The sequence below is a fragment of the Podarcis erhardii genome, assembly GCF_964252035.2.
Source record: "Podarcis erhardii genome assembly, chromosome: 10".
Taxonomy (NCBI): Eukaryota; Metazoa; Chordata; class Lepidosauria; order Squamata; family Lacertidae; genus Podarcis; species Podarcis erhardii.
Genome location: NC_138500.1, coordinates 52,169,929 through 52,193,864, shown reverse-complemented (window position 1 = coordinate 52,193,864; position 23,936 = coordinate 52,169,929). Strand labels below are relative to the sequence as shown.

The window sequence follows — 23,936 nt, the reverse complement described above, 5'->3', positions numbered from 1 at the left end:
CCAGTTTCTTTCACTGGCAATAGAAATGGTTTAGGGCAAGCATTTTTCTTCGATATTTTGTCATATTTAATGGACCATTTATAAGAATTACAAGCCACCTTTGGTTTAGAGTTGAGATAGCTAGGAGCATGTTGAAAGATTGTCCTTGGTAAAGTCCCTGTAAAGCTCTTTATCTTTTCTTTTCATTCAGTGCTCATTGTCAGTTATGGTGATATTTTGGACTAATCTCACCAACTGTCAACTAACATAAATTTGACACTAACCAATTAATTGCTCATAAAGTACAGAACTGCCTGAAAGCATTAATTACTCGTAATCATTACCATTCTGTCTTGTTTTGAATCAGTGAGCTGTGAAGGTATGTGGTAATGTATTCTTGTTTCTGCTTTCCTTAGCAACTACTTTCTCGCTTGATTTCTTGGTATCTGGGCTCCTTCTAGCACACATTCTCTCCAAATGCCGTGATTTCAGTTTTTGCCTTGGCAATTTCTGCTTTAACTGTGAAGCTGCCATTAGATTTGTGCTCCACAAAATAAATTTCACCAACCTTTGCACTTAAATTCTCACTGGGTATAAAAGTGTTAATTAACAGAATGATAATATTTCAGCTTTAAAATGATAAAATACTGTATACTGGATTCAAAGGGTTGTGTACAGCTAAGTTCTTCCTCAAAGTAGACCCATTGAGATTAATGAGCACAGCTAAGTTAGGTCCATTCATTTTGGTGGGTCTCTTCTGAGTATACCTTAGTTGAATACTACCTAATGAGCCTAAGATAGTTGTGTCTATTAATGTCAATTGGTCTCTTCTGAGTAGGACTAGCACTGACTCTTACCTCAAAGTTCCTTTCATCGGACAGAAGTATTACGGTCCTATATTGCCAATAAGGTCTGAGGTTGAGAGTGACTCATGGTAGAGGCAAGATCTTAACTTAGTGGTTTGCACCTTGGGTTTTAATCCTGTGCTGGCTTACTGAAGAATAAGCTCTATGTAGACAGGGCACAATTGCTGAATAATAATTCATGTATGTATGTTAGGACTTGATAGCTAAGACAACCAGTAAGTCAACAGTGTGAATGTTTCACTTTGCTGGCTTCCTTTATTTCTCAAACACACAACCTATAAGATCTTAAGTTGCCAAGGTGTCATGCAGTTCAGGTTTCATATTTACATATTTTGGTATTCCCTGTGCTCAGCTACCTTAGGACGGATGCAGTTTCATACCTTATGTGTTTTGAGCATTGGTTGCTGTGGAATGGTGCAAAACAGCTCTGCTTTTGAATATGCTCTATGAGTACCATTATTATATCCTACTGCAGAAGATTGCAACCACTAGGAATATTCCACTTCAGAGCTACTGGTAGAGAGGGGAAATTAATGACTTTAAAGTCAGCATTGCTTCTCTGTTCTTTACCAACCTTAGTAATCTTTTTATTTTTCTTTCCTAGAAAGTATATATTTCCTGTGACCTGTATAGGAAACACTTATTAAAGCATATCTAATGGGAGAGATCAATCAGTTTTGAACATGTTCTTTGCCTTTAAAGATGCCACATTTCCCAGGATATAGCAGTGGATGATACTGAAAGCTTGATAGCTAGTGGCTTAAACATACTGTCACTTGGCTTTTACTTAACAAATGATAAATTGCATAACATTTTTTGGTTTTTTTGTGTTACAGGGGTTTAGTAGCACTTCAGACACTTCGTAAGCTAGAAGAGCTCACTGGAAAGCCGGTTCATCATCTTTTTGACTACATTTGTGGAGTGAGTACAGGTAAATAGTCCTGCATGGACTTCTGAGCAGCATTCCCCATCACACTTCTCAATTGCATTATCTTCATGTGATGTGCAGACCAGGCCATTATATTCTTACACTCTAGGTGGCACTATAAATGAATGCTTAATGTTAATATCTCAGTTATATTAGCATGCATTTATCAACTTCTAAACTCTACAAATAATTTGTCCTAAAAATATGTCTCAAAAATATTTATAATCAGGTTGCATGGACATTGAAATAATATTTACACTCCAGGGACCAAAATAATCCTGATTATTATTTTTTTTTTTTAACTTTTAGAATAATCCAAGTATAAAGATTTTTATCTCTTTATGCTGTGCTCCTATAAATGAGTCATTAGGTAATCATATAAAATACCACATTTACAATTTATGAATCATGTTTGCTTTTAGGTGCTATATTGGCATTTATGTTGGGGTTATTCCATATCCCTCTGGACGAGTGTGAAGAACTTTATCGTAAACTAGGAACGGATGTGTTTAAGCAAAATGTCATTGTTGGGACAGTTAAAATGGGCTGGAGCCATGCATTTTATGACAGTGAAATCTGGGAGAAGATTCTTATGTAAGTTAAATTTATCTATTGATTTGTTTAAAATCATCACTAATTTTGCTTACTTCAGTGTACATCAAAGTATTAAATAGGCACAGTCCTCATTCTACCATCCTGTAAATTCTAAGAATTCATATCACAGTGACAAATGTTACTGCAACAGAGGAGTATAATATTAACTGCAAGTAGATATGGTGACACCTATCTTTAAAGTCCGTGGTTGGTGATTCTTTAAATAGTTTTTGTTTGTTCAGGCTGCCAAACCATTTGAAAGCCTTTTAATATAATTTTGTTTCTGACAAATAAATTGAGTTGGGGCCCTCTGTTTTCTTTTTACATGCCTAACTGCTCAATAGCTCTCTTCATTGTGGTTCATTATTTTCACTAAAATTCCTCACCACCTGAGGAATTTTGTCTGTATGGCTAAAACTGTGGTAAATGTTAAAGTGTTCTTGCCGTTGGTCTAAAAGAAAACAAAAATGGTACAGTTTGGATCTAACCTATTAAGTTAGTTGAAATTGAGTCCCATAGATTTCTGTCGGAAGTAAAACATGACTAATTTGTCAAATTGATTTTAGTAGAGGCTACAGTCAGCTGATTTAGTCTGGATGCAGTCCAGTAGAATCCAAATAAATGATCTCCCTTGCCTAAGTGTTTAGAGCATGAATATATAGTATGTGAGAATAGTATGTGAGAAGGAATGACAACTGAAGATCAGGGCAGCTGTATTTCTTTAGAAATATTTTTAAAAATGGCAGACAGCATATTAAAAACAATAAATCGTAACTTGTCATGTTTTGTCCTTTTTCCATAGAGAGAGAATGGGATCAGATGTTATGATTGAAACAGCCAGAAATCCCAGATGTCCTAAGGTCAGTGTACTTGATCAGGTTTTTTTTTTTTAATCTACTGCAAGCATGTAAGATTGTTTAAACATGTGTTGCACAACATTTCTATTAAGTATTGTTCATCTTTGTTTTAGAACTCTTTTCTCAGTGCTCATGTAGGAAATGGGCATTTAAACAGGCAAATGGGTACAGAATTTAAGTCTGTAGGCACATTAATCCAGTGAATGGTCATTGGAAGTTAAAAAGTAAAAATGTGTTCCTGAATCTGACAAATTCTAAACTAGCCACCTAGATTCCTAACTTTCTTGGTCAGTCACTTGCAAAGTTCAATATGAACACGATTCTAGTTGTGTCCTCTAAGCAAGCAGTTGTCAGTGGGGAGAGAGTGACAGGAAGAAAACCAAGGAAGAGGTTCCCTGGCCACTGTCTTTCTTTAACCCTAAATACTTGGTATTTATACAATACTTGGCTCCAATACTTTGGCCACCTCATGAGAAGAGAAGACTCCCTGGAAAAGACCCTGATGTTGGGAAAGATTGAGGGCACTAGGAGAAGGGGACGACAGAGGACGAGATGGTTGGACAGTGTTCTTGAAGCTACCAGCATGAGTCGGACCAAACTGCGGGAGGCAGTGGAAGACAGGAGTCCCTGGCGTACTCTGGTCCATGGGGTCACGAAGAGTTGGACACGACTAAACAACAACAACAACAAATACTTGGTATTGGGCGAAAGGATTTCCACCTCATATTTTGCCATGATCCAATCCCTGTCTTATGAGCCTGGAATAGCTTGTTACAAAACCAGCTATAATGGGGCAAGGCATGATTGTCCTGTACCTGAGTCATGTGATTTATTTCTAGTACCTATTTAAGATCTGGGCTGTAATGAAACATCTAGTTACAGTCCTTTAGTTTTACAACTTCTGAGGACACTTACAATAAATATGTAAACAAAAATTAAAACAATGCAAAAATGTTCCAAAATACTGCTTAAACAGCAGGACAACAAAGCAGTTCAACAATATACATACATACAGATACAATTTTATTTGTATTCTGCCTTTCCTCAGTTCAAACTCTGCCTTATAACATGGGGAAATAAAACCTACAACATAACAAAAGTAGTCATAAATAATAAGTTAAAAATTACAAAAAACTAACAGCAACAACCCTTCTTCCAAGCAAAAAAATCCCCCAAACAACACCCTAGCCTAAGAGTCTGTTCAACAGCCTCAGCTTTTGTAGCTGGAGTCAGTCAGGGCCCCGCCATCTCAGGCCTGGTGGAAAAGACCTTTGAGACAGAGAGCAGCTCTTCCAGAACTCTCAGCAAATGGTCAACAAGATAAATCACTTTTAAATGGTCTAACTGAGTAAACATGTGTTTGCCTGGCATCAGGAAGACTTAAGATTCAGTATTAGGATTTTCTACCCCTGGCTTTAAGGGCTAGACTTGGCCCTTCTACTCCTTCAGTCCTGACCAAGGTGAATATATTGAGGGAAACTGATCTTCAATGCTGATCTTAATGCAGCCATGCATAGAAGACCTGCTGCTCTATCTTCAGAGCTGGCCAGGTGTGCCTCACACAGAGTCAGAAGAACCTTCTGAGGGGGAAGAAGGACATACAGTGGTACCTCGGGTTACAGACACTTCAGGTTACAGACGCTTCAGGTTACAGACTCCGCTAACCCAAAAATAGTACCTCGGGTTAAGAACTTTGCTTCAGGATGAGAACAGAAATCACACGGCAGTGGAGCGGCAGCAGCAGGAGGCCCCATTAGCTAAAGTGGAGCTTCAGGTTAAGAACAGTTTCAGGTTAAGAACAGACCTCCAGAACGAATTAAGTTCTTAACCTGCGGTACCACTGTAGCTTTTCAGCTCTCCCATCCTCTACAGAGGAATTCCTCAGTTTTTCTTCTTCCCCGACGAAGGGCTTTTCCAGCACCCACAAATGGGTGCTGGTTTGCCTGTTTCTCCTTCTCAGCCCCAAGTGGGTGCTGGCTTGCCTATTATGTCCCAGTCTAGCAGTGGCTCATTTCAACGGTGCAGCAATATGTCTGGCAACCTAAATGTTCAGGATCAGCAGCTTCCTTTTACTCCTGACTGCAGGCTGTGGCAAAGGATTTTATTACCCCTTCTCAGCCCGCTTCAAATGCCCAGATGTCAGAAGCATAACCTGTTTCAAGTTCTCAGTTTTTCACGAGCGCTGGGGCTCCCTCAATCTGTAGTACTTCAGCCTCTCAACTATCAGCAGTGGTTACTTCTGCATCTGTGGTTTTTGCTGAAAGCAGGGATGCTTCTTCTCCAGATCCTCACTTTTTAAACCGTGGGGAAGCTCTTAATAAGTACTCAAGCCCTGCTTCTCAGCAGTAGTATTGTTCTCCAGCAATAGTTTTCTTCCCCAGAAGATCAAGATACAGACCTGATTGTAGTCAATAAGGAAGAGTGGAGTGGGTGGTCTGATATTGAAGACTCTGATTCATATTGGCTTTTCCTAGGCTCCTGTTACTTTCTGTTGCTTTGCAAATCAATGGTGGCTTTAGAATTGAACACTCTAGCAGAGAGAGTTCACTCTACCTCCAGGGCTCAGGGTCTCTGTACAGGTAGGGTGAATTTGGTTTGCATCATTAAATACTGAAGAGCATTGGTTTGTGTTAGCACCATCTAGAAATGTACAATTCTATACACTGCCTTTGTCATAGCCAAGGAATATACCTCATGAGCGATCATTTCAGCTTTGCATGTGAGAATTCTTATGTTTTTTAAGCTATTTTTAAAATAGAATGATTTTACTTTGTAATTGGGCAGAGAAAAACAGTACGACAATAGCATAAAGGCAGGGTTTAAGTGCTTGAGTCACGATTTCTCAAACAAAGGAAAGTTCTTAAATGGGATACAAATAGAAATATACACCCACTGACTTGTTAAGAGTAACAATTTAAAAGATGATATTTGAGCTGTGTGCATCACGGTATAAAGATCTCAAACATTTCTAATGCTAATTTTTCCATGATAGGAAATAGTATTGCACTCACTGTTAACGGTAATATCTGAAACAGAGTTACTGTTTAGAAAGTCTTCCATTAACCTATAAATCTCTCTTATATGTTTAGTTCTTAGAATTGTTCTGGGGTGGAAACCTGCATACTTGTGTAGGAGGTTAAAAGAAGCCTTTCTTGGGGGTGGGGGGACATTACCGTAATTTAATATATTTCTAAGCATGTTAAATGTGGGAATTATTCATTCTGCTTGCCTTTAGGTAATTTAGCAACTTAACAATCTTATTGTATTCAGCTCCATCATTCTGTTTTATGAACACAATAATAACAACAACAACAACAACATTTTTATTCGACTGTCAGTCAGAAAAAAAAAATACAAATACATTTGTCAATACACAATTAAAACATCCAGGAAGATTTTAGAACTTAGCCAATACTAAAAGGGCTAAGGGTTTTATGAACACAGAACTGGTCACTACTGTATAAATGCAACTTAAGAAGATGTAAGAACTGTGAACACAAAACCTAGTGAATGATTTTCCAAATCTTACCTTGCTTTCTAAGAGGCAGATATTCAAAATGATTCTGTCTACAGAATACTTGGAAGATTGCTAGTCTTATGGTAGCTTTTAGTGTTGCATTGCCCACATTATTTACAGTTTTAACTATGAAATAAAAGCAAAAAAGTGTGTTAGTGATTTAAAATATTTTATTCATTTCAAGTATTTTTATCCCTTAGAGTGGGTTAATGTGAACAGTAATAAAATTGCCCCTGCCCTCGGCTTTGCAATCTAAAATACAAGATGGGGAAGAGCAATTGGGAACAGAAAGGGGGGAAAAGAAAACTCAGAACCTTGGGGTTCTTTCGTTGCTGTTTACTTAACAGAAAGCCCCCAAAATAATTAGAATCTCTATTAGCTAGGTCAGGGGTCGGCAAGGGTTACCGGGCATCAGCCGGATCACTCCTGCGGAGATCCTCCGTGGGCCGGGCTGGTGCAGCGCAATGCTGAAGATCGCATCTGCGCATGTCCATGGCGCCGGAAATCGCTTCTGTGTGTGCCCAGATGCCAAAAAATTGCCCCTGTGAAGAAGTGATTTTCAGCGTCTGAGCATGCGCAGAAGTGATTTCCGGTGCCGTGGACATGCTCAGACGCGATTTCTGGTGTTTGGGCATTCGCAGAAGTGATTTCTGGAGCCGCAGAAGAGAGTCCCCGCGCTGCGCTGTGCCCGGTTTAGTGCATCGCATGGGGACCCGCCAAACGGGCGGCTCGGTTCGGGGGTGGCTCGTGGGCCAGTTAAACAGCCTCCGTTGGCCGTAGGTTGGGGACCCCTGAGCTGGGTTAACCTTTTTCAGCTAGGTTAACCTTTTTCATAGATTTGCATCAGTGAAGCTGCCATAAGCTAATCTGCTTTCCTTACATTACCAAATATCCCCCCAAAATAAAGTTGCTAAGTAATCTCTAAAAGTTTTTGCAAATTATTTTACCTTCACAAACTGCAGTGTTTCAAGATACTGTATGATAATGGAGTTAGTTGGTTTGAGCAATTTATTTCTTATCAAAGCATATGATGAAGTCTTTATGAATTATCACTCACTTTATGCTTGTGTAATAAATTTCCAATCTAAAATCTTCAAATGTGATAAAGTGTTGGGGTATTTACATTTTCCTGCCATCTTCTGACTGTGTGGTTGATTTCTATTCTATATCTTTTCCTTCTCCAAAATTCAGGTGATGGGGGCTGTCAAATATCAGTTAACTGTTCATAACAAGTGCCATGTGTTACATTTTCCCCATTGATCAGTAAATATTTTCTCTTGTGTGTACTTTAAACTACTGAAGCACTTCTATAAAACCTTAACTATTATGGCATCCTCTAATCAAAGTGTTAGACTGATAAGACCATTTAAGACACCTGACCATCAACATTGTTATATAACTGAGTGTGAAAATAAAGTTTGTCTAATAAGGTGTATGTGTCCGATTTCTAACCACTGAAGTCATAGGAAACAGTTATAGGCTTCATTTAATGTTTTGTTTCCCTGTTCTTGTCAGGTGGCTGCAGTAAGCACCATTGTAAGCAGAGGGACACCGTTGAAAGCCTTTGTATTTAGAAATTACAATCACCTTCCCGGAGTCAAGTCTCACTATCCTGGAAGTTGCCAGTATAAATTATGGCAAGCTATCAGAGCATCATCTGCTGCACCAGGTTACTTCCAGGAGTATGCGCTGGGCCATGACCTTCATCAGGTTGGTTGTAATGTTGCTTTTCTTTAAATAATAATAATTAGATTTCTTTCTAGACAAAATTGATCTAGGGGAGAATGGGAGTTAAAATGGGATTAATTATTTAACAGCAAATACTATCAAACAAGACTGCAGCTGATTTCACATATTGCTTTAAAGTGAGCCTTATGTATGTACCTTATATGACGCAGGCATGATTTAGACATATGGTACATATGTATGATAAGAGCATGTGCACTAGGGAAGCAAGTTTAACCATGGCTCCTTGCCATGAATTCAGGCAGTGAAACACTATTCACTGTTCATACTGCAGTATTGATTTCAGTAGTTCAAAGAGTCTTCTGATTTTGGTGAATTGCTTAACCTTACAATAAAGGTTTCATAGTTCTGTGATCTCTAGCAAAGCCCTGCGTGTTTCAAGGTATGCTGACAAACTTTAATGCCAGGGCAACTGCTGTGAGAGTTGTATGCTGATGCTAATTAATGTTTTCATTGAATGGAAGAGTCCTTTGATATGTGGCATTAAAAATTCATTGCATTTAGTTCTGCCTCCTGCCTAATGAACCAGTTTATTAAGTATACCAGTCCTTTGATGTGTGACAATATTGAGAGTCTTACGGCTGCTTCATATGTTGCTAATTTGCTAAAAGAGATTTCAGTGAGGAAGGGGCATGAAAACCAGACCAGCAGTATGGCATTTTTCCCCTAAAAGAAAAATGGAAACCGCTCTTAGAATTCTGTTCATTTTGAAATATATATATATCCCACCTCCCAACAGGAACCTCAAGATGGCTTGCAATTTATAGAAGACAGGATGAAATAAAATTGCGGCACTAAAATGCAGCGCAAAGCTAAAACAAACAGACGTGACAACAGTGTTTATAAATATGAAAGATAAATATCAAATTATCAAGTTAACAATAAATAGTGATTACTTTGAAAGGTATCTTAGCCATAGACTAAATTCAGCTGAAATGTGATTAAGTTTTAGTTGAACTAGACACAGAGGGTTCGGCCCAGAGATCCCGTTGATGGTTTTCTGTTTGTGTTATCCTCCCACTTAAGGATCGGGAATTACTTTTGTTAATTCCTCCTTTGCCCCCTGAGAAGATGCTCTGTTGGGGTGTTGGTGGGTTGCAGAAAGAAGGGGGAATTGGAGAAAATCACTTCACCACTTTCTCCTTCCTTTTCCCTGCAGCAGCCTCCCCCGGATCTCTGTTGCATAGAACTAAATTAATAGCTCCGTTTGTTCTCCATATTTGCATGCAGTCTGTTCAGCAATGGAATTTTTCTTGGGGCAGTGTGCTGATTCCTAGCTAGCAAAGCCTTCAAACTGCTTCGACCCTAGGTTCTTGTCTTCCCCTGTACAGTCATACCTCAGGTTACAGACGCTTCAGGTTTGCGTTTTTTCAGGTTACAGACGCGCCAAAACCCAGAAGTACCAGAATGGGTTACTTCTGGGTTTTGGTGGTCGTGCAAGCGCAGAAGCGCTGAATCGCAGCCTGCTGCAGGTTGTGAACGTTCCTCTCAAACGGATCACATTCGCAACCTGAGCGTCCACTGTATATACTCCCTTGTGCTCTCAGTTCAGTAGCTGTGATCCTCTCTCTGAGTGCCCTTGTTGACTGAAGCTCAGCAGGAGTCTGTCTGCAAGAGGACTTCTTTGGTGGCAATGCCAGCTTTACGCAATGGCTGCTCTAGAGACCCCTGAAGGCACTCTGAATGATGAAGCTCTTAAAGAGATATTTGTTGTTAATACTTGTCTCTGTCGCTACTTAATTTATTTTCCTGCTTGTTTCTGTTATCAATTTGTTCACATTTGCTTTTTGTAGTAGGTAGCAGTTTTGTTTAAAATCAAGTGATGTTTACAAACGGTGGTTTCTGAAGAAAAGCTTTAAGGATACGTGGCGGTTAGTTCTATATGGCAGGGCTGGGAAACCTGTGGCAATCTAAATGTCATTGGACTCCCAACAGCCTTAGCCAGCATGACAAATGACCATGCAAGGCATATCATTATTCATTATTGCATCACTTAACGTATTTTATACATTTTTCTTAACATACTTAATGCATGCACTCCTAGGCTTATATGGTTTGTCTATAGTTCAAGTTGGTTATGAAGAAGGAGAAGTTAAGAGAATCTGCATTCCCGTAGCACATGCAGATTGATGCAAAGAGTGTTACAGACGCTGCTCCTTCTTCCAACCTGTCAATAAATAGAACTGTTGTGGCCAGTGAACTTTCTCAACAACCCAGACAGCAATTAGCCAGTATAGACTGAAATACCACCCACCGGGAGGTATAAATAATGATCAGTGATCTCTGGATTGTGGCAGGGCTGGGATTCTGTGGTATATGAAACAAGTAGATAAAAGGGGGGAAATGCTACATCTCTCAAAATGTTGCAAGCAGCTGCTAAAGGCATAGGAAAGCCCTGTGCTGTTCAGATCTTAAAAGGGGGCTTGTGATACAAAGAGAATAGGCTTTACTCAAGATCTGTTTTCAACTGTTACATTTAAGGGTCACAGTTCCTGTTACCTTCCAACTCATGAAGACTTAACTTCCGCAGCGAGGAACATTTTGTATTTTGGGGTTTTTTTTATTGTGACTCAGAAGTGAACAGTGCTTCAGAACAAATCTTGGGAAGCATTATCTTCCAGGCAAGCAGGATAGTATAGATATGCTGCTTTGTTGTTGTTTTTCCAAAAGCCCTGATTTATTTCCCCTTGTGCTTGAAAAAGTATTTCTCTGGAAGAATGGGGAGGGGGGTGAGATCAGACCACTTAGGATGTAGTAAAACCTTCCAATCCACTCCCCTTCTCTTGTTCTCGAGTTCCCTGCATGGTACAAGACACTGGATTGCTGTACTTAAATTTTATTGTCACAGTCGCTGCAACAGCTGCCAGTATTTTTCTCTTTGTAACACCTTTTATAATCTGCCATCTGCTTAGAATACTTCCTGCATTGACTGCATGTTACACAACTAAACTCATTTTCATACTGGTGTTCGATAGATACTGTCAGAGTTTTCTAGGTGTTGGGCTTCATGGAGTCATAGAATTGGAAGGCACCCACAAGGGCCATCTAGTCCAACCCCCTGCAATGCAGGAATCTCAGCTAAAGCATCCATGGCAGATGACCATCCAATCTCTGCTTTAAATCCTCCAATGAAGGAGAGTCCAGCAACTCTGAGCAGCTGCAGCCAGTGGTCAGGGATGATGGGACTGTAGTTCAACTGCATCTGGAAAGCATCATGCTAGCTACCCTGGATTAGTGTTATATGTTCCTCTGCCGTACAAAATGGCAACTGGCTCCTGACACGAAGAAGAATTAATTCTTTTGGCAAGCAAGCCCAATATAATTTTGTCGCAACTTGTATTTCTTTGAGTCCTTTTATGAATTGCTTCCCATAAAATACCTTGAAACAATTTCACGGTTAAAAAAAAGATAATAATAAACCTCCATATGTAAAAAGGACTCCATACATAACAAAAATTAAGAATGATTAAATAATTCCATATGTGTAAAACAATTGTATTAGGATGAGCATATAGGACAAGGAAGAGTGTGACCCTTGATGAAATGTTTTCAAAGCTTTAGTTTCATAACAGTAACTGGGAGCCTGTTTCCAACATATGTACAATCAAATGTTGTTTTTGTTCCTTTCTCTTGCCTTTATCAGTAGACTTTATATCCACATGAGAATTTTAAGATTTTATGCAAGGTCTTTCCTGTTATGCCCATGCTTCACTCTTAGGATCACTGTGTCAGATACATAGGATAATTTTTGAAATATCATTGGAGATTAACAAAACACAAGAAGCATTTCTATCATATCACGGGCTCAAGTTTTTAAAAATTGATAGACATGGAGGGGGGTGGGACCTTCTACTATTTGTGGCATGGAGCTAAGGGTGCTTGATTTCATCTGCTTGGCCATTTTCTAGTAACAGGACTTAAGCTGGGTATGAATACTGGAACATGATAAGAGTGCTTTCTCCCAGGAATGTCTCCCATGCCTTTCTGCCATGGTATTAAATTCCAGTACTGGAAATTGGCAGGGAATAGAACTGTGTGCGTTGAGGGCAGCTATGGAATTGGGATGGGATTGTCAGCTGCTAACCCAGACATGGTTTTGGTACCCTTAATACCTCTTTGCAGTGTAGTCCAGAGATGCTTTTTATTCCTCACTCATCTGTTTAGAGGCAATATTGTGCTTGCCGTCAAAAACGAGAGAGGTGTAAACTTGGAACTCCAGGGTGTCACAACTGTGATTTGGTGACACTAGTGAACAGAGAGTGGAAACTAGAACTCTGTAGCTAAGACAGTTAAGTACAGACTTTGGCTTTGCCCAATTTTAAAGACAACCTGAACTAATGTCCTTTCTTTTCCCTGAAATGCTCTTTTCTGTTTAGTATTGTGGTGGTGTCATTTTTCTGCTGTTGTTCAAGTATTAATTCCCATTTTAAATACTATAGAAATGGTTGTAAGTCTTAAGTGATGCAAAAGCACATCTTTTGTGCTAAATGAGTGTTTATTGAACACACAGCTTTTATGGGAGTCCAAGGCATACCAATAAATGTTAAAGATCAGTCGTAATTTGTTTATATAAATAAAAACCCACAATTCAGTGGAGTGATTGAAAGATGCTCCTGTAATCAAGAATGTCATTCCATTAATACTTTACCTTGACTGTTTTATCCTATATTTATCAGACAAAAGAAAGTGCTAAAATTCTCAGAAGACAGCAATTTTAAAAACGCCTTCTGCGTATAGCAGAAGCCCAATATTCATATTTCGATGCTGAATTTAATTTTTAAATAGAACAATTCTGTAAGTGAATATTCCCTTGGCTAGTTTGGAGTTTTCTTTTTCACAAGCACAATGAAGGTAAACAGAGCAAGTCTGTGAAAATGAACTCGAAATGCAAAGCATGTCTGCGCAGGCATTGAGGTGAAATGGTTGCTATGGAGCTAGCAAACTCCAAGTATTGGAATTGGCTTTGCTAAATCGCATCTTTCAGTGCCATGGGACTCAGTTCACATAACTTCACTGTGTCAAAGTAAAAAAACCTGTGTTTTAGGAAAAGGAAGAAAGTGCCTGGTACAGTGTAACTTGAAATTCCGGCTTTTTATTGAAAAAGAAAATGCACAATAGGCTTTACATGTACAGTGCTGTTGAAAATGAGTAACAAGATTTTAAAGTCTTAATTAGTAGTCTCCTGTTGAGTTTAGGATGGATGTATTTTGCCCTGGTTTTTGTTGCAAAAGGTGTCCTGATGCCACTTGTTACAGTACCAAATATTCCAGTACCAACAGAACGTTCTAAAAAGTGCTGCCACCAGTTGTCCTAGACTAGGCGGTAAAATACTAAATAGGAAGAATAGAATTCTATTTTCTTGAGTGTGTGAGCTCTGAAATCTTAAAGAAGACAACTGGTAAAATTCCCAGCAATGTCTGAAAATCATGCATATTAAGTAATGTCCTCCCCATCACCCACTATGAACAGCAGGGAGGTCTGCAGCACTTTGTGAGAAAGGGAGAAGGAAATCAGGATAGCGCTTAAAGGAAGAAATGCAAGTTTTTAAAGAAGGGATCTCAGTGGGATTTAACTTTTAGGTTTCTGTCTCTTTACTGCCATGTACATGTTTTGAGTAAAGCACATAACATGGAACTTCTATTTTAAAAAAGAGAGAAAGAGAAAGGAAAACCTTGTCTTTGATCTGGCAAGGAACAAACAAAGCTAAGTTAGAAGTAACAGTGCCCCATAATTTGTTTCTTTCACACTTTAAAAAAAAAGTTCTTAAATAATAATAAAAAAGTGGCATAGATAAATTCCTTTGGCAGTTGCCAGTCTGACATTTAGAAGTCGCAATCTAAAAATAAGCAGATACTTTTATACCAGAAAGGGCCTGGAGATCAAAGCTCTGTGTTGACGATTGCAATGGCTGTCAAATACTTTTTTTCTTTTTTTGTCAAAGCATTAAATTTGAATTTAATTCACAGCCAAAAGTGGCATAAAACATTTTAAATGTTCCCAGTGTGCTTATGGCAACAGCGGGGCAAGGGATCAATGTAAGAATGCAAGAGTACAAAGAGAGGCAGGGGTGGCTTATGTATATTTGGGGACTAGTGAAGAGAGAAACTTGCAGTTGGAATAAGAATAAATAGGGAGCAGGGAAGACAAAATAGAGGGCAAGGAAAGGCAACATGAGAAGTGAAAAGAGAATAAATGGAATGAAGTGCTTGTCAATTTTGGCCAGTTGCCACGCAGTTGAATAAAATCCAAGGCTTGTGCATACACTTCATATGGCTGTTGCTAGATCGTTCAGTTCAAAGAGACGGGCATCCATCATAACGATTTTTCTACACTTTAAAGTATCTAGGGATATGAGATTTAAAGATGCCATTATGTGGTTGGTCTACTCGTCTGAAATTTTAAACTCAGCTTTAACCTTTAGCGATGCAAAGCGTTAAACAAATGATCAGACTGTAGTTAAATAGATCCTCAGTTATGTTCTGTATTTACGAAAGCAAATAGAAACTGCAGTTAGAGCATAAGCAAAGCCGCAATACATTAAATGTTCAAAACTGAGCTTTTGTGAACTCTTGTTTGCCCTTTTGAGCACAAGTTGGCCATCTGCCTTTTGCAGATGCAAACATCCATTTAACAAGCTCATATGAAAGCTGTGTAGCTTTTGTCCATTTAGGTTTTCCTGTGTTCTATATAACGAAAATACATTAGGATTTGATAGTTTTACATGCTTCTTAAAACTCGTAGCATTGTACCGTGTGGTGGTGCTATGGTAACCCAGACAGAATGGCCACTGGTGGGGTCAGTTTCATTAGGGGCAGCCCTAGTGGCAGTTGGCCCTAGCCAGGCCGACCGAGAGGCCTTAGCTGTCTTTCCTGTCCCTTTCACAACTGTTGGGTGGAATGTGACTTTTTGCCATCAGTAGGCCTTAAAAGGTCTTTGCAGGATCATGCCTTTAGACTGTTGTAGCACATATGATGTAGAGTTATATGAATCTGGTCTGCTTAAAATTAAATGTTACATATCCCAAGTGGATGCTGCTGCTAATATTTACTATCTTCAGCTTTAAAAGAACCAGGGCATTAAACTGAATTCAGTAGACTTATTCATAGAGCAAACACAGTGTTTACTATGGGTGCTGAGGCGAAATCTGATTTTAGCCAAAATTTTAAAATGTGCACTAAGAGGCTACTGTTCTTCTTACTTCTGCTGACCAATATACTAATTGGTCCAGAAAGAGTTCAAAAAGCTTTTGTAGATTGTATTGAAAGCTTAACCAAAGGACTTTCTCAACAGGCCAATGATCTGCTTTATCTACTGCAGCTGTGGAAAAAAGGAGTTTCTGTTTTCAATAAAGAATTCATTGGACTGCAGTTTGAACAATATATTAAGTAGATGTGATTTGGATATTCTTGTGGTGTGATGTGATAAATTTAGAATTAGAACAGTTTTTATTTAGTCCCATGGAAAAACCAACAACACTTCTCTTTGCATGTCTTTGGAAACAGAATTTGGTTTTGCATATTACGATCTCAAGGAGGAAAGTGATCTAAATTTCAGAGCCTGTTTCATAGACAGCAATACCTGCAGTTGGTTGTATGGGTAGTTCTGCCCCCTCCCTCAAAAAATGTCAGTGCCATTATTGGAGAAAAGCTACTCCCATCACACTAGGGTGCAAAATTATTATTAATTTTTTTGCTTTTTTGCTGGAGGATAGGAGGCACAACTATAGCTCCAGCAGGGTTTCAGCAGACAATTTATGTATTTGTGCACAAAGAACTCTTTAATATTTTATGTGGAAATGTTTGTTTGCAGTGTCTTGGACCACTAAAATATGATTCTGTTGCCAGCTGCTAAAAGGCTACAAGCACTCCCTGCAAAACAAAATTTTTTTGTAGGTTTCTGAAAGGATCAACATAGGTCCTGTTGAACTAGTAGAAATAAATGTCTCAAAAGCCTATTTGGCTTATATTCTAGGCTTGTAACTGCAATCAATATATATATGTGCAAAAGAAGTGTCCATGCAGTAGTTTATGTACAAACTTATTCAATATCTGTTTTATTATGATTAAAATTTAAAGCATTGGACATATGCTTTAGACCAGTAAGGACTGAACATGCTGGCCATTATGCTGGGGAAGAAACATAAGAAGAACTAGGACAACGGAGTGACGGGTACCCTGAACAGAGCAGTACCGTATACTAGTAGACTGAAGCCTCCATAGTTCAACAGTTTTGTGCTCTCATCTAAAGCTATGGCTGTTCTGTCTGCCTGAGGCTTTCATCAAAGGAATGATTGTTTAATATTAATGTATATATTTTACTTAGTTTAAATTACCTAAAGCTATTGATACCGTACATGTTTAGAAACAAAATTTACCAGTAACATAGAATCCATAGAGTAGCATTACTAATTAAATTGAGCATGTACAGCAGCAGTATATTTTAAGTAGCTTCCTTGCTTCAGTATTGGCAGAAAGCGAATAAAAACAGAACACTGGGACTTTTTATTTGAATCTTGTAATATTTTAATGATACGCCTATAGTTATGAATGGCTCAAACCCCTTGCTTTTGTTCCTTTTTTATTATTCACAGGATGGAGGTCTGCTTTTAAATAATCCTACAGCTTTAGCAGTGCACGAATGCAAGTGTCTTTGGCCAAATGTTCCACTGCAGTGTGTAATATCCCTGGGAACAGGTCGATATGAAAATGAAGGGAAACCTAACGTCACCTATACAAGTCTGAAAGCTAAATTGACTAATGTCATCAGCAGTGCCACTGATACTGAAGGTTGGTACCTACTGGCTAAGGTTGTTTTGCTTTCGTATTATGCCTTTTCGTAGCTCTTTGAAGAGTTAAAATGCAGGTTTTCATGACTAGGAATAGCATAGCATACATGAATATTGTTAAAAAATGATTTACCAGTAGTCAAAACATCAAAGGACATTCTGTTTCCATCAAGGGCATGTTTCATAATCTTTGTTCAAATTGAGATTATTTTGTTAATCCCTATCTCCCGCCATCCATGTGAGGATTTGGGGTTTAGTTCATATACAAAGCCAGCATAAAAAGAGAATTAGAATGCATTGTGTTAAATCAGTCTGTGTATGAGTCTGTGTGTTTGATACATTTAAGGTTTAGCCTTTTTGTCAGACTAATATATTGCAGTGGATATTTGGTGAATAAGGATTGTGCTGGCAGCTGATGATAAAGCATGCCAAATATGCATTTAAATTAACTGCTTGAGACTGTACCTTGATTATGCTGTTATTAAGCTCTCTTTGATTGATGAATACATCATATCTAAAAATGGGCCATAGTGCTGATGGAGGTGTTGCTTGCCTTGAAATTCAAGAGGGATGCCAGAATGAGCATTAAAATAATCGTGGCAAGGACTGGTATAGGTTTGAGCATGCTGGGAGTAGTGGTTAAGTAGCAACATAATTCTAAATCTCCTATTTTGATATTGGTGGGAAAGCACTATCTCCCTCCATTCTGCACATTCATCTAAATTATTTTTAAGGACTTGTTTGACTTGAACCAGCAACACATTGCCTCTTTTAAAACTGAAAACCTTCTGGGATTGATACAGAATACCACCAGAAGATAAATTGCATAGTCGTGTTGTGTTGCTGTGAAGAGAGGCACTAATTTAAAAGAAGTGACTTTTAAAAGTGAAGTTGTGTAATTGTTTTTAGTGTGAAATCCATATAAGATATTTTATGAGAAAGGCCATCTTGGTGGCGTCCATATGTTTTGGACCACAACTCGCATCCCCTTCCATGCTGGCTGGGACTGATGGGAGCTGTAACCTAGCAACACAAGGAAGGCACCATATTGGGAAAGGCTAGCATAGACCATAGAAGAGCCGGGGAAGAGAACTGTGTCTCACAGTCCTGTTGTTCTAGATCTGATGATGATGATGATGATGATGATGATGATGATGATGATTACTACTATTATTATTACTTAAAGGGCCAGGTGTAGCATTTCAGCAAGGATTTGGCTACTCAGAAGGTGTCCCAAATCCCAAAATTGTATTCCTGTGGCCAGAGAAGTGCCTTACTGTTGACAATCGCCTGGCTTTAAAATTTATTGTGTAACAGCTGAGCCTCTTTTGCCCCATTTACGGGAGTCAGAATACAATGAAAGGAGTTCTGATTTTCTGGTCAAATGGTGGGCTAGGCATTATGTGATTTTCTGCTTCTGGGGTTGTTGTAATGATTGGTTAGTTACATACATAGCCATAGCCAGTAATGTCACCGTGCAATATTCACTTCTAAACAGAAAAGTCAAAAGGTGAAGATACATTATTTCCTGTGAGTTGGCTGCTTAAAAATACATTCTTATTCTTCTTCTTCTTCTTCTTCTTCTTCTTCTTCTTCTTCTTCTTCCTCATTCTACCCTTTACCCTAATGTCCCAGAGCAGTTACATCATTAAAACATCTTAAAATCACAGAAATAAGATGGGCCTCATGGGGTGGCTCTGATACAAATGTGGGGATGCAGTGGGCCAGGTAATGTTTGGTTCATTGTGCGGATATGAGCACCATGGGCTATTAAGTGCCACAGGTACACATACTTACTGACCAAGTTTATTTGAGTACCACATTCCAGGCTGAAGCATGCTTCCCTTAGACTGTGCTTTATTTTAAAACAACTGTTTTACTTTCAAATAAATATTTTTAAAGTAAGGTTGCCATCATTGATAAGTAAGACAATGGTAAGTAGATACCTCTTTAAATTTGGGGAGGAGGTGCTACACCTCAACCTTTTCCTCATTCTTAAGTAAAGTTTGCATGTGTCTTCCCAAACTAACGTTTTGTTTTTCTTGTGTTGGTTTTAAAACTAGAAGTCCACACTATGCTGGATGCCCTTCTGCCTCCAGACACCTACTTCAGATTTAATCCTATGATGAATGAAGATATAGCTCTGGATGAAAATCGCAAAGAAAAGCTGAATCAGTTGAGGACTGATGGCATCCGGTATTTAGAAAGAAATGAAGAAAAACTGAAAAAAGCTGCTAAAATATTAGCCCAGGAGAAATCAACTTTGCAGAAATTTAACGACTGGATAAGATTAAAATCTGACATGTACGAAGGGCTTCCAATTATTTCCAAATTGTGAATATGTAAAGTTTGTAAAGTCTCAGGTGTGGACCTTGTTTCAGAAATCCGTTCTGTGCTAAAAGGGATCAACATTTATTAGTCATTATGTAATTACTTCTGATTATAATGAACATGATAGGCTGGGGGAAAGTACTTCAGTCTGCAATGACACATCAATGGCACTTAAAGCAGACAGGGAATTTGCCACAATCTCTTATTCTTTCCCCTCCTGTTCCCCCAATCTAGAGCCCTGGGCTAGATTGAAGGTAGATTTCTGCAGGATTCGGATGAGGGTAATGATGACCTTCGTACACCTTTTTGCATTGGTGGAGGTGCATTCTACTTATGCAGTGGAATCTAAGAATTCATGTCTGGTTTTTTCAGTTCTTGAAGTGAAGATTTTATTGGATATCTGTTCCTAAACTTCCTCAGAAGTACAATTCTGGTATGGCTTGGGGGTTTTTATCTGACATTTGTTAGGGTCTGCCTAAATTTGTGACAATTATGGGACACAAATTTTGTTATGTGTTGGAAATGCAGACCAAAATCATGTTGACAAAAACAAAATGTGGTTTACCTGTTAACTAAAAATGTTTTTGATGTGAGAAGAGGAAACAAACCAACTGGGCAGCCTGCTCTACAAAGCACTTACGCCAGAATAAATAAAACTACTCTGATATCAGATTGGATTGCAATGTATTATAAACCTGCAGTATTCTGCAGGTTCTTGGCACTGCCACTAAATGCGATCCCGTCTATTTAATGGCAATTTAATTGCCTTATCACAAAGTCTGTGCATGTCAACAATTTTTTTGTATTTTAAAATAATGTTAAAATGCTTTGTATATTGTGCATTGGGTCTCAATAATTTATCCAGTTTACATTATCAGTATTTGGCTGATTACGGTAAGGTCTACAGTAGCAACCTACTTATATTTTTCAGAATTTTTAAGTTCAAAGGTTCTATTCCAGAGTAATTCCCTATCTAAAAACAACACAAACTCATGTCTTGAAAGTAAGAAAATAAATTTGTAACATGATTTCTTATATGTTCATAGTACTGTATGATTTATTTAGTGATATGTATACTAAGCCTAGTCTAGTTACTGGTAAAAATAAAATAAACAGGTTTACTCATGTGCCTCATGTTCTGTGCCTGAATTGCTCAAAGACTTGAGTTTTAACCTTGTGTAACTTTGTATACTCCAGTTAGCAGTCAACATGACTTCAGTACCAGTGTTTAAGATAACTCTAAAAAAGACTCATCTGTGCTAATCACGGTTCATTCTGATACGCTAAAGTGGCAATGGGGGATTTCAAACGCTCTCAAGTTGTGTTTATTCATAAACCCCATGAATGCCTTGCATGCCGCCCTTGAAAATCTCCTTCCTGGAAGGCTTGTTTGTGAGATCTTGGTAGTCAGACACAGACTTGGCAATATGTAAAGTATTTGGCTTAAGCAATGACATCTATGGTTAAGCACTTCGTTAAGATCAGAAATACCTAGTTGGAAAAATAATGGACCACTGCTGTCAGTTAGCTTCTTAGTACTGGATTAAAAAGACCATAGCCGTTGGTTATGATAGCTATACAGGCAGCGAACATTACGCATGGGGGTTCCATTCCTAGCCCCTGTGTGCATTGGTCAAGTGCATATAAGCGTGCTCTGTTCAGGCCTGCCCCTGATCCACTGCCTTCTGGCTCCAAAAGGACCTGTGCATCAATCAGACGTGCCTAAAATGGTTCCCGCCTGTATACAATTTCCAAGTTCAGAAACATTCTGCCTCCGTAGACCAGTTGTCTGGGGAGCAACCCTGGGAGAGAATTTTTGCCTTCAATTCCTGCTTGTCCCCTTCTCAGCTAGATGAACTTTTTGGTTTATCCAGCAGTGTGGTTCTTATTTTAAGTGGCTATAAGGCCACCAACTTGGATGGCTTCTTAAAAAAGGATTAGACAGATTCATTGAGAATAAAGAGGCTATGTTCCACCTCCACTATCATAGGCAGCATGTCTTGGAATACTGTACCAGCTTCTAAGAATCACAAGTGGCAGAATGCTGTTGCACTCAAGTCCTGCTTCTGTAGGCTTCCCATCTGGTTGGCCACTGTGAGAACAGAATTCTAGACTAGATAGACCTTTGGCCTGATCAGCAGGGCTGTTCTTAAGTGTGTCATTGAGTTATATCCAACGAAGTCCTATTCAGAGTATGCTGCGACTATTGATTTCAAAAGATCTACCGTATTTTTTGCTCTATAGGACACACTTTTTCCCCTCCAAAAATTAAGGGGAAATGTGTCTGCGTCCTATGGAGCGAATGCAGGCTTCTTGGCTTCAGCGATAGCAACTCGAAGCCTCTGAAGCGCAGAGGGAGAGCTCCCTCCGTGCTCTGGAGGCTTCAGCGAAAGCAACGCGAAGCATTCGGAGCGCAGTGCGAGTTCCCGCTGCGCTCCACAGTCTTCGGGTTCCTTTTGCTGAAGCCGGGAGAGCAAGACTTCACTGCCTTCCCCCTTGTTTTAGAGGGGGAGAACAAGGGAAAAAAATTCTCCCCCTCTCTGCGCAGTGCCCCTTCAGTGAAGCGGCAGGAGAAATGGAAGGGGCTCCATTTCTCCTGCCGCTTCGCTGAAGGGGCACTGAGCAGAGAAGGGTAGAATTTTTTTCTTCTTCTCCCCCTATAAAACAAGGTGTGTCCTATGGTCGGGTGCATCCTACAGAGCGAAAAATACGGTACTTGGAGTATGGTTGGATACAACCCTTTGTTTCTTGATATATATTATGCTTAGAATCCCAGAAGGGGCAAGCTTAATGGACAAGACTATAACTCAGCTAGACCACAGTGCATGCTAATTTTTACTCTATTTTTTACTTCTGTGTAAATATTTATTGCATCTATATCCCAACTTTTCCTCCAAGGAACTTAAGGTGGCATACATAGTTCTCCCCCTCCTCACTTAATCCCCACAACAACTCTGTGAGGTAGGTTTGACTGAAACACGACAACTGGCCCAAGCTCACCCAGTGAGTTTCATAGTTAAGTGGGGATTTGAATGCTGGTCTCCAGACGCCTAGTCCAACACTACAACCACTACAGCACACTGGTTATCTCATAAATACTCCCATTCTTCTTGTTGTTGTTTTTTATATATCCACAGTGTGACTGTTTCCCCAAACCATTATTGCTCTTTGGAATTTGGCAGCTCACGGCTTGATGCTCTCATGAGGGAATGGGAATGAAAAATGGGGAAGAACAGCTCTGTAGGAAAGGAACCATTTCCTGAAATTGAAATGATGCACCTGAAATGACTTGGCATATTTTAGCTGTGTCTGCTATAAACGTTTCTAAAAAAAAAAAAAAAAAAACTTGTTCCGTGCACCCAGTTGTGAATGAAGAAGCAAGGGTGTCTCTGAAAACTCCTTAAAGCCACATTGTAGCCTTATTCCTTCAACATTGTCAGCTAGAAATGACAATGTACACTAATTTAAGTATGCACTAATTTGAGTACACTCCACGCATCAAGCCTTCATGGCTTTCTTGCGTTTTTTCTAAGATACACATGGCAATAAAATATTTTGCCTTCCCTTCATAAACTTGGCAAATTCAGTTCCCAAAGATAAGCAAATCATTTTTTAATCATAGGATCCGTCTGAAATATTGATGAAAGAATTTATTGTTGAATGCAGATAAGATACAGTGTGTGCTGTCTACAAGTCCTTTAAAACTGTTTTTAATTGTAATCCTGTGCCTGAGTATTCCACAGGGTATGAGTAAAATGCCATTTGAGATTCTTTATTCTAATTGAAGAACGTTAAGTCTTTTTTCATATCGTATGTAGGTTAGTGTGTATTTACGTTCAAGATCTGAAGATTTTGTAAAAGTAGGTTGTGTGGCATAACTTTGCATTTGACTACTAAACGTGGTGCTTCTCTCTCTGTTTTAGGCCAGGGATAACAAATTGGCTCTGCCTTATCTGAAGGGAATAGGGTGTCTTAAGTTTTCTTATCTCAAATGAATTGGCTGCTTATCCAGGCAGTTTTTGTTCAGAGTCTGATTAAAAGCTGCACTTGGACTTATACAATTAACCTTTCCAATTACCCCATCAGGCACTTGTAAGAGAGCTTGTTTGATCTCCAAAGTCCTGCGATAAAGATATAGTGGTTGGCTGTCGTAAATTTAGCTAGGTCATCTCGGCCCGAATATATTCCTTAATTATTTCATTAGCTGTGGAAGACAGTCTGATGAACCATTCCTATATCCTATTCCCTCAATACACCAGGCACTTGCACAGGCATTTGTAATAATTAGTATTCCTTTGCATGCTTAAATTTGGACATGGTGGTGGGTGGGGGA

The 23,936-nt window shown here is 39.0% G+C and overlaps 1 protein-coding gene and 1 long non-coding RNA gene across 4 annotated transcripts in view; both read left to right on the top strand.

Moving 5' to 3' along the window:
* The window catches only part of PNPLA8 (patatin like domain 8, phospholipase A2), a 30,588-nt gene extending 9,856 nt beyond the window's left edge, over positions 1 to 20,732 (top strand). For 2 of the 3 annotated variants that reach the window (XM_081877905.1, XM_081877906.1), the window contains exons 5-10: positions 1,682 to 1,776; positions 2,196 to 2,367; positions 3,170 to 3,227; positions 8,257 to 8,451; positions 17,078 to 17,273; positions 19,336 to 20,732. In XM_081877905.1, coding sequence (XP_081734031.1) covers positions 1,682 to 1,776; positions 2,196 to 2,367; positions 3,170 to 3,227; positions 8,257 to 8,451; positions 17,078 to 17,273; positions 19,336 to 19,610 — 991 coding nt within the window. In that variant the 3' untranslated portion in view covers positions 19,611 to 20,732. Of the gene's footprint in view, positions 1 to 1,681; positions 1,777 to 2,195; positions 2,368 to 3,169; positions 3,228 to 8,256; positions 8,452 to 17,077; positions 17,308 to 17,349; positions 17,375 to 19,335 lie in introns of those variants that run through there. The other variant, XM_081877907.1, reaches the window with a different exon arrangement.
* On the top strand, positions 10,080 to 15,931 carry LOC309350922. Its single transcript, XR_014160601.1, has 2 exons — positions 10,080 to 15,277; positions 15,309 to 15,931. It is a non-coding gene; the product is annotated as an uncharacterized lncRNA (long non-coding RNA).
* Positions 20,733 to 23,936: the final 3,204 nt, after the last annotated feature.